The following is a 9,254-nucleotide window of genomic DNA, read 5'->3' as shown; positions in this document are numbered from 1 at the left end:
AGAACTGTTCAACCTGAGACACTCATCACTTAGAGTTACTGTGGAGAGGGCTATAGGTGCATTGAAGAACAGGTTTCGTATCTTGGACAACAAGCCTTTTCACAAGTATAAGACACAAGTCAAGCTTGTGTTGGCATGCTCGATCCTGCATAACTGGATTTTAGGCTTTGGCATTGATGAAGTAGTGCCTAATGAGGAGGGTTTCACTGGCACAATGGTAGATCCACTAGATGACAATGGTAGCCAGAGCCAAGATTCCAGTGCCATGGCTGCAAAGAGGGATGCCATTTGCAATGTTATGTGGGAAGGGAGGGGAAGCTCTAGGATATGATGGTTTGTTTACCCTGCTATGGAACTCATGTTTGTGCCGGTGCTGCTCTAGCAGCAGCTGGACTTGTTGCTGCTGTTCCCGGGGGTCCTAGGGCAATGAGGTGGAACAACAACACCTCTGGATTTATTCTTAGGAGGATGGCTCAACTTCTTAGTGATGGTAGCAGGCCTGACAAGGTCTTCAAGGACAAGGATGTCAACTCTGTTGCTAAAGCCTTTAAGGAGTACAGTGGGGAGGCAGTGAGCCCAACTCAGGTGTATAACCACTTGAGGAAATGGAGGCAGAAATGGTCTAGGGTGTCTAAGCTCAAAGACCTTAGTGGGGCTTTATGGGATAGTGACTCCAATGCTATCTTGCTTGATCAGGAGCACTACCTTGGCCACTGCAAGGTAGCACTATGATTTGTTTCCTATGACTCCTTGTTTTTTTTACTTGTCTAAAACACTATCTTTTCAATTACTTGATCAGGACCATCCAAAAGATGCAGAGTTCCTAAATTGCCCTATTAGGTTCTACACTGAGATGGAGGCCATTTTTGGCCATGCTATGGCCACTGGCAAATTTGCACTTGGTTCTGGTGAAGCCTTAGGACAGAACCAGGTTGATAGTGTTGCTGCCAAGGTTGAGGGACCTGCCTTCACCTATATCTCTGAAGAGAGAGCACAAACTGATGTTGGAGAGGGTAGCAAGGCCACCGAGAACCCCTCCATAGCTGTGGGTAGGAAGAGGAAGAGAGGGAACTTCAGTGAGGATGAGATGCTTATGTTGACCAATATGTCTGATGCAGTGAACAATGTGGCTAATGCCCTTAGAGAGACTGGACCTGCCCATGTGGATGCTAACCTCTACCTAGCTGTGATGGAGATGCCTGGCTATTCTGAGGAGGCACTGATTGTTGCCTACACCTTCCTCCTGGACAACAAGGCTCAAGGCAGGGGCTTTGTTCACATGACTAAGGCACATAGAAACATTTGGCTTAGGACCTTCCTAGCCAAGAACTACTACATGTAGGTGAATTACATGTTGGTGTGCGCCACCACCCACTCTCTCTTCCTACCCACTCTCTCTTTTGACTATAGCTGGGAATAGTTTGTTGTAGACATTTTGGTGTGCAGTCTGGTTTACTCCCACCAGTCCTTTTGTCTAATTTACCTAGGAGGGTGGCTAACAATAGGTAACATTTGGGTGGACACCATTTGAACCCTAAGCTGTTGGGCTCAAACTTATTGTAAGGCACTATTTGTGTAGCCTCTGTTGGCTGCTGTGGTAAGTTTATATTATTTCATCCATTTCATACTATGATTGAAGTTTTTACTTGGCCAATGATGCTATATACACCAATCTGAGGTGCATTTGCATTTGATGTGTTGTACTGCAGCTGAGGCCCGTGTTTACTTGTGCTTTCCTTTATTCCTATGATGACATAATTGCCATTGAACCATGTTGTCATTATTACCCGTGTTAATGTGGATGATCTTTAAATTGTGAGGTACTGGGCATATGCTGAAAATTATGTTCACCATGTTGTGATTATTGCCTTGGAACCATGGGGCACATCCATGCCCAATGCAACTGTTATCCACAAAAGATGACTTGATGGCTGGGTTGGATGAAGATCATGGTTTCATGGCTGCCCAGCTATGTTCCTTATGCTCCAAATTAAAAGATCACATGAAAATGGCAATTAATATCTGAGGAAAATCATTGCTATTGTCAATCTTGTATGGCTTCTTTGATGGATATGTTGCAGATGGATGCCCAACTACCTGACTATGTTGCAGATGGATGCCCAACTACCTGATCATGGCTTCTTTGATTGTAACTTGTAAATAGCAATGACAATAATTGATTTAGTTAAGTTAAAATTGTCTGAGGCTAACTCAGTTGTAATGCCTGTATTGTTGTAAATAGCAATGACAATAATGACAATTGTCTCTATTTTCTATCTATGGGCCAGGCCGACCACAGCCAGCTGTCAAACATATTCTCAGTTTGACAGTTGGGCAGTTGGACTCTTAGCCCAGCTGTCAAAAAGGGTCGCAAACACAATCTCGTCTGGGCCGAGCTTATCTTATATAGAAACACAGACAAGATCACTTGCACCAACTGGGCCAAGCCAACTTAGGGCTGACCCAGTAGAGTAGGCCGAGCCAGCCTAGTGCAGGGTGACAAACACGCCCAAAAAGTCTGGCGCTGCATGCAGATGCAGGGAACGCTGCCGTTTTCCAAGCTTGGAGTGGCCGCGTGGGGCAGCACCGCAGGACAACTCAACCACCAATTCTTCTGCTCCGCCTGCCACCCACGAACAAACACGAGCAGCAACCGTAGCCTGCCAGAAGATCGCACGCCCGTCGCCAAGCTTCGTTTCTCCCCCTTCCCCTCACCTCCGCCGTTCCCTCTCCTGGACCCCCAAACACAGCGTCCCGAAATCTAGCCTGACTCCTCTCTCCCTGCCTGCCAAGAAAGAAAAGGCGCCACGTTGACATCGCGGATGCCGTAGCGGGTGGGCGGGCGCGCGCGCGTGCCAGCCATGCGCTCGTGATGGCCCGGCCGTTCCAGAAGATCGGCCACGGCCTCGAAAGGTTCTCGTTCAGGCGCCGGAGGTCGGCGTCGTCGCCGCCGTTGCCACCACTGGCCTCGGACGGCACGGACGCCTCCTCGATGGAGGCGCAGGCGCAGGCGCAGGTGCAGGCGCCGCCTTTCAGCAAGAGGGCGCTGTCGAGGAGCTGCGGGTCCAAGGGGAGCCGCCTGTCCGTGGACCTCCCGCCGCCGCTCGCCGGCGGCCCTTCGGACAGGGGTGCGGCCGGGACCTCGTCCTCGTCCTCGCTCGCGGTGCCGCCCAAGCCTGTCCGGCACGAGGGCCCGCCCTCAGGTGACGGTCGTTCTTGGACCATCTAATACGCTGCGAGTCTTGCTGGAGAAATGATTCGCGTTGCTGGGTCGCAGATGCGGACATCGTGAGGGAGAAGTTCTCCAAGCTGCTGCTCGGGGAGGACATGTCCGGCACCGGGAAAGGGGTCACATCCGCCCTTGCCCTGTCCAACGCCATCACTAATCTTGCAGGTAATCAATTCAAATCCCCTTTCCTTTTCTCTCCCCCAAGAATCCTTTTCCCTCCCTCCCCCCCCCCCCCCCCCCCCCCCTTCTGAGTGGACACCCTGATCAACTGCGCGGTTCTTTGTCGTGATGCCATGTTTTCAGCTTCTGTGTTTGGTGAGCAGCGCCGGCTGCAGCCCATGGCCGCCGAGCAGAAATCGCGTTGGAAGAAGGAGATCTACTGGCTTTTGTCCGTCGCTGACCACATTGTCGAATTCGTTCCTTCGCAGCAGGTCGCCGAGAACGGGACCTGCATGGAGGTCAGGAATCCCAACCTCCCCTATTTGAAGCATTCAGCTATACAGAGTTAAACACCAGTGCATTAAATCGACGAGTTTTTCCCTGCCAAACAGATAATGGTAACCCAGCAGCGCCAAGATCTGAAAATGAACATCCCCGCGCTGCGCAAGCTCGACGCGATGCTCCTCGTAAGCACGGGGCGGGCATGCATGCTCCATCTCGATCGTTCACTGAACAGTTCTCACTTCAGATGAGGGAGGACATCTGAACTTTCTAACTCGTGGCGTTGTCGTTGCGCGTGTCTCCGGTGGAGCAGGAATACCTCGACAGCTTCGAGGGCGAGCAGGAGTTCTGGTACGCGTCGAAAGATGCGGACGAACCGGGGAAGGGCAACGTGCCGAGGCAGGACGACAGATGGTGGCTCCCGACCGTCAGAGTCCCTCCCAGTGGCCTGTCATACGCGTACAGGAAATGGCTTCAGAACCACAAGGACCTCGTTGCGCAGGTGCTCAAGGCAGCGATGGCGATCAACGCCAACATTCTTATGGAGATGGAGGTCCCTGAATCGTACATGGAGTCCCTCCCAAAGGTGGTTCACAATGCAAGACCAGATCGCCGTGTTCCGTCTACAACCGTTCTAACAGTATACTGACTCCTCTATGGTTTCTTGTTGCTGCTGTGTGTCTGGCGTCTGCTAGAATGGCAAGTCAACGCTTGGAGATTCAGCGTACAAGCTTATAACCGACGACTGTTTCGACGCCGAAGAACTTCTGCGCTCCGTGGACTTGTCGGACGAGCACAGCATCGTCGATCTGAAGAACCGGGTCGAAGCCTCGGTGGTCATCTGGCAGAAGAAGATGACCCACAAGGACAGCAAGCTGTCGTGGGGGCACAACGCCAGGCACGAGAAGAGGGGCATGTTCGAAGGGCGGGCGGAAAACGTGCTTCTCCTCATCAAGCACAGGTTCCCCGGCATCGCCCAGTCGGCTCTGGACATCAGCAAGATCCAATGCAACAAGGTAGGGGGATCGGAGGAAGAAGCATTCAGAGTTCCATTGCTCTTTTTTTTTCAGACACGCCACATTGCCTCACTGACGAATGCCCTGCATCATGCGTACCTCCCTTCTACCATGCATCTTCTTCTTTTTCGTCAGGATGTTGGCCTTGCCATTCTGGAGAGCTACTCCAGGGCTCTGGAGAGCTTGGCCTTCACGGTCATGTCTCGGATCGAAGATGTTCTCGGCGCGGACCTGGCCACTCGAGACGACCCCAAGAACGCAGCAGGGTTGATGAGGATCGCCAGTTTACCTTGTTCGGACGACACCGACAAGGTCGTCTCGGACGCCAAGGCCGAGGTGGAGAGGATGAGGAGGATGGAGCCGGTCCCGCCGGCGCCGATGCTGTACGACTTCGTCGGCCCACGGGACCAGGACCTCGGTCCAAGGGTGACGAAGATCTCGTCGGTTGCGACCAAGAGGTTCTCGTACCTTGAGAATTTGGGTGGGACGAGAAGCCCGATAGCTAGACACTAGCTCCTATAGCTATATGGGTGTGAGTGAGGCTAGATGGATCTTGGATTGGATCATGCCGCCACAGAGACTTTGTAAATAGCACAGATGTCCACAGGATCATGCATGGCATTCGGGATTGAGGGTGCCGATGTGAGGTCTTGGCATGTTTCCATGAACTGATCGTGAGACCATAGCTCATGAACTGGTTGGTGTTCAACGATGGGCCTGTGGGATTTGTACTTGTGTAATATATTTCAAAAGATGAGAGGAAAAGATTGTATATTTTTTCTCTAGTAGCGCCTTGTTACAAATTTTAGTCCTGCACCAAAATAATAATAGTAATAATAGCAGATCGTTTCTGGCCAGATGACACGGGATGAACATTAATCACATCAGCATCAGCAACTAATTTACAAAAAACACAGCGAACGTTTGCCTAAGGATGATGTAACAACTGACAGACTAATAAAAGCAAAAGTTCAAAATATTCTTGACGTCGACCAGCTGTTGCTTTCTTTGCGTATATATAAAGACCCTAGACGTCGTCAGATTGCGTTACACAAGTTGCTGTCTTGCTGACATACGCGAAGAAAAAGGCACAAAGATTCCAAACCAGCATTCTGCAAGATTCAAACACAAGTTACATCATCAGGAAGAGGAAGACCGAAACACGAACTCCTGTAATGTACCAACGCTATTCCATCTCACAGCTCCTGCATACGATTGGAGTGTGCCTACAAAGAGGATCTTGGAGTTCAAACAGAGTACAGGCTCATAATCACATATCTAGAGCACAATCTGGCAATATGATCCTCATATACGGTAGAGGCTACTCTTTGCCCTACAGATTACTCTAATGACAGCTCGGATCCAATGCACACTAGGCTACATGAACTATGAAATCACCCTGCATACTAGTACCATATTAGTGCAGCTGTCTTGCCAATGCACTGCGCCGTGATAGAACGCCGTTGGCATCCCTTAAACTCCGTGTCCTCCTGTACTCGATCTCTGCATCCGAGCAAGAATGGCCAGGAAGCGATTTCTTTCTTACTTCTATGGGTTTTAGGGATATTTCATCTGCTGTCTTTCTGAAAAGATGACCATCTTTCCTGATACACTCGTCCTCAGACTGATGACCTCCTTTTGTTCCTGCCAGGTGAAAAAAGAAACACAGTAAGAAATTGCGGAAACACAAAAGACAACAATAGTAGGGGCATATCAAATTTGTTCCTATTATAATCTGTCTACAAATCAGCCTACAGTATGTATTTCAAGCCAGCAGATTATTGTTTCCTGTAGTAGCAAGAAAATTCTAATGTTACCTTTGAACACGTCCAAACGCAGAACTTTGTTTGGAGAATCAGTGGAGAGCTGGTTTGCTGATTTCTTTGGGCTTGTGTCATCTTTCGCGTAGGCACATGATTTATCCACCTCATTAGGCAGATCACTGAATGGGCAGATCTCAGTAGCTGGAGTATTGTTTCCAAATGGTGATATACTGAATGATTCATCAACTGCATCCGGTATTCCCACATAAGACTGAGATTGGACAATTTCATCCGCACTAAATCCAAATGAAGCCCTGTAAGCTTCAATTTCATCGGCACCTTGCTTCTCCCTGGATACACTGACCCTTCCGCCATTATGTGAAAATGTCTGCTGAGCCTGGTCCAGGTAGAATTGAGCAGATGCCGCTGGCCGAAAGAAATTGTTGTCTAGCATATAGTTTCTCGGTGTAGATGAATCCAGCCCAAATATATTGGTTGGTGAGGTCCTGGCATACGGTGTGTCACAAGCAGATCTAGAGGTCTTCCATTGTGCAGTGGTTTCTTGCTCGGGAATGGGCGAAGCCCTGAAATATGGCGTGTCGCAGGCAGACCTAGAGGTCTTCCAATGGGCAGGAGGAACCTCTTGCTCAGGTATAGGTGAAGATAGACCAGTCCTCGGAGTTACTGAAGCCGGTGAGATGAGGCTGCTACAGGGGCTTTCAGGGTAAAGTGGATAAGATGTCTGGAGTCCTGAACCACCAGAATAGGTTGTTGATAGGAAAGGCATGTTGTGATCCTTGCTGGCAGTTTTGATACCCATAGAAGAAGAAAGAAATCTAGCATATGGAACATCTGGAGAAGAAGGTGTAGTTGCATGAGCCAGCTCAGGTGGTGGGGTCAACGGTGCAGTGGATGGCTCAGTTGTGTAAGTTGAGAAGACAGGTGGTGAGACAAGTTGAGGTTCATTAGCATATGGCCCAACAGCGAACATATTGGACGTTGGACCACCAGGAGAGTTTGCAGATACAGACAGAAAGCAATTCGGTGATTGAGCAGTCGAAGGAAGCGCAGAGTTTGAGAAGGATGCTGGTGATGATGGTGGAGCTAGAAGAGATAAATTCATAGGCAGATTTTGGTTTGAATTGGCACCAGACTGGAGACCATTTCCACGAGTATTTGATCCATTCCCATCAGAAGTGCGTGCTGCAGGAACAATTCTTTTCCCGCCCTTCTGCGATCCGAAACATGATAAGCCTGAAAAGCAGCCAGCCCATCTACTTTGCTGTTTATAGTAGAAGCACATGTTAGTCCAAGCAAATAACTTAGTTGTCACCTCAGAAATAAAAAGGAAGCACGTGACAAAGAGATTTCAAAGGACAAGTTATCTATAGTTCTATACTTGCTATGCAAAAAAATATATATTTTTAGTTTTTTACCATCATTATGGGGAGAACAATTATATGACAATAAGCATAAAAGGCAATCATGCAAAAGAACATACGAAATGTTAGTGTTTCTCAAATCCAAAGGTATTCAAAAGGGGAAAATATCATAAAGCAAGGATTATCCAGGAGTAAAAGCTATTTTGCCCCCCACTTCAACTTAAATGGGTGAGTGTATCGAGGGGTAAAATCAAGAACCTATTAGTACATATATGCTCTGGAGGAATGGTATTGCAAAAGCAAAACCGTGCTCTGGCACTGGAAAAAAATGTGAGGAGTGCAAAACGTGTGCATTACAACTAGCAAAAGCAAAATCCAACTGAACAAGTTATCTGATAGAAGCAACGGAGCATATATATATAGTACTTCAGAAGCCAAATTATTGCTGGTAAAGATGCCCAGTTTCAAGGTGTAACGAGTAACGACTGCAGGGCAGTACAATTCGTACTGAGTAAACAAAGGCTGGGCCAAATTGCCAATCTAGGTCGTCAAGGCCTACTAAAAATTCCGGTACCGATCCTGTCGTGCACGTATCTAAAGCGTGTAAGGCAAAAGCTGCAGCTAAAGCACAAGTCCGATTGCATCCGCCCAGGGAACAACGAGCCGTGTAGTGTATGTACCCTGTCCTGATGTAGTAGTTGGGAGTGAAATCTGGCGTCGGCTGAGCCTGCTTCCGTCGTGGAAGTACTGATGGCAGCTGCACCATTCGCCGCCCTGGTGCCATTGCTTCTCCCAACTGAAGACATTTCTGACTGTATACACACACGGTTGCTCGGGGTCAGAAGCGAACCCAGTAAATGGCATGAGTGTACACATACGCACCCGATTTTTTTTTTTTGCAAAAAATCGAAATTAGTAGGCATAATGCGTGTATGCACCTGTAATTGGATCAGATCCAGCTGCAAACAAGCCAAATAGCTTAAGTTAGGGTTGGTATGCTCGGTTTCGCGCAGCTGGAAGGGAAGACAAGAGGTGCGCATACCTGGTGGGTGTTCGTCGCCGGCGATGGTCCCGACGAAGGCCTGGGCACCTGGTGTAGGTCGGCGCCGGCGGTCGCCCAGTCGTCTCCACGAGAGAAAGGGAGAGTGAGAGTGAGAGCGCACGAGGGGGTGAAACGGAGAAGAAAAAGGATGGGGCGAGCACGCTCGTGTTTTTTTTTCTTCAATTGAGCCCTCCTGAAAAACATTGTTTGCACATAGATCCATGACGTCATAATTCTTCAAACCACAATTTTATACTATTATACTTCATAATTGTCACAATAATATTATAATTTGTGTTATCTCTAAAAATACTGGTTATTATTTGCATACGCTATGAGATCGAGATAACCGAAGATAATGTATAGAAGACTCGAGTATTT

At 48.6% G+C, this 9,254-nt stretch overlaps 3 protein-coding genes across 6 annotated transcripts; 2 read left to right on the top strand and 1 right to left on the bottom strand.

The window, feature by feature from the left end:
* Positions 1 to 330: 330 nt before the first annotated feature.
* On the top strand, positions 331 to 1,774 carry LOC118473204 (uncharacterized). The gene is made up of 2 exons (XM_035961971.1): positions 331 to 720; positions 800 to 1,774. Exons 1-2 carry the CDS (start codon positions 331 to 333, stop codon positions 1,340 to 1,342), a joined length of 933 nt encoding a protein of 310 aa, XP_035817864.1. The 3' UTR covers positions 1,343 to 1,774.
* Positions 1,775 to 2,548: 774 nt separating this feature from the next.
* On the top strand, positions 2,549 to 5,471 carry LOC100281770 (pollen-specific kinase partner protein). Of its 2 annotated transcripts, NM_001154690.3 has the most exons (7): positions 2,549 to 3,203; positions 3,278 to 3,394; positions 3,533 to 3,687; positions 3,781 to 3,855; positions 3,984 to 4,256; positions 4,366 to 4,686; positions 4,822 to 5,470. In NM_001154690.3, exons 1-7 carry the CDS (start codon positions 2,873 to 2,875, stop codon positions 5,197 to 5,199), a joined length of 1,650 nt encoding a protein of 549 aa, NP_001148162.2. In that variant the 5' UTR covers positions 2,549 to 2,872; the 3' UTR covers positions 5,200 to 5,470. The 2 variants fall into 2 exon arrangements, with proteins under 2 accessions (NP_001148162.2, XP_008654938.1); XM_008656716.4 differs by having other exon boundaries at positions 2,560 to 3,203; positions 4,366 to 5,471.
* A 294-nt stretch (positions 5,472 to 5,765) lies between these two features.
* Positions 5,766 to 9,023, bottom strand: LOC100278743 (hydroxyproline-rich glycoprotein family protein). Of its 3 annotated transcripts, none has more exons than XM_008656538.4 (5): positions 8,874 to 9,013; positions 8,714 to 8,790; positions 8,512 to 8,643; positions 6,504 to 7,731; positions 5,766 to 6,330 (listed from the first exon to the last, which is right to left on the bottom strand). In XM_008656538.4, exons 3-5 carry the CDS (start codon positions 8,635 to 8,637, stop codon positions 6,104 to 6,106), a joined length of 1,581 nt encoding a protein of 526 aa, XP_008654760.1. In that variant the 5' UTR covers positions 8,638 to 8,643; positions 8,714 to 8,790; positions 8,874 to 9,013; the 3' UTR covers positions 5,766 to 6,103. The 3 variants fall into 3 exon arrangements, with proteins under 3 accessions (XP_008654760.1, XP_020397623.1, NP_001145393.1); NM_001151921.1 differs by having other exon boundaries at positions 5,801 to 6,330; positions 8,770 to 8,790; positions 8,874 to 8,960; XM_020542034.3 differs by lacking the exon at positions 8,714 to 8,790 and having other exon boundaries at positions 8,874 to 9,023.
* Positions 9,024 to 9,254: the final 231 nt, after the last annotated feature.

The sequence above is a fragment of the Zea mays genome, chromosome 8, assembly GCF_902167145.1.
Source record: "Zea mays cultivar B73 chromosome 8, Zm-B73-REFERENCE-NAM-5.0, whole genome shotgun sequence".
In the NCBI taxonomy this organism is placed as follows: domain Eukaryota; kingdom Viridiplantae; phylum Streptophyta; class Magnoliopsida; order Poales; family Poaceae; genus Zea; species Zea mays.
The sequence above is the reverse complement of the archived record's forward strand: the minus strand, read 5'-3'. Positions and strand labels throughout refer to the sequence as shown.

Bases quoted from the DNA above. Each gene is read 5' to 3' on its own strand.
- LOC118473204 (XM_035961971.1), top strand. From the start codon at position 331: ATGGTTTGTTTACCCTGCTATGGAACTCATGTTTGTGCCGGTGCTGCT. The intron at 721-799 runs GTAGCACTATGA...TTACTTGATCAG, and splicing joins ACTACCTTGGCCACTGCAAG to GACCATCCAAAAGATGCAGA.
- LOC100281770 (XM_008656716.4), top strand. From the start codon at position 2,873: ATGGCCCGGCCGTTCCAGAAGATCGGCCACGGCCTCGAAAGGTTCTCG. The intron at 3,395-3,532 runs GTAATCAATTCA...CCATGTTTTCAG, and splicing joins CGCCATCACTAATCTTGCAG to CTTCTGTGTTTGGTGAGCAG. The intron at 3,688-3,780 runs GTCAGGAATCCC...CCTGCCAAACAG, and splicing joins AGAACGGGACCTGCATGGAG to ATAATGGTAACCCAGCAGCG.
- LOC100278743 (XM_020542034.3), bottom strand. From the start codon at position 8,637: ATGTCTTCAGTTGGGAGAAGCAATGGCACCAGGGCGGCGAATGGTGCA. The intron at 7,732-8,511 runs GTACATACACTA...TACTATAAACAG, and splicing joins AACTACTACATCAGGACAGG to CAAAGTAGATGGGCTGGCTG. The intron at 6,331-6,503 runs GTAACATTAGAA...TTCACCTGGCAG, and splicing joins GCGTTTGGACGTGTTCAAAG to GAACAAAAGGAGGTCATCAG.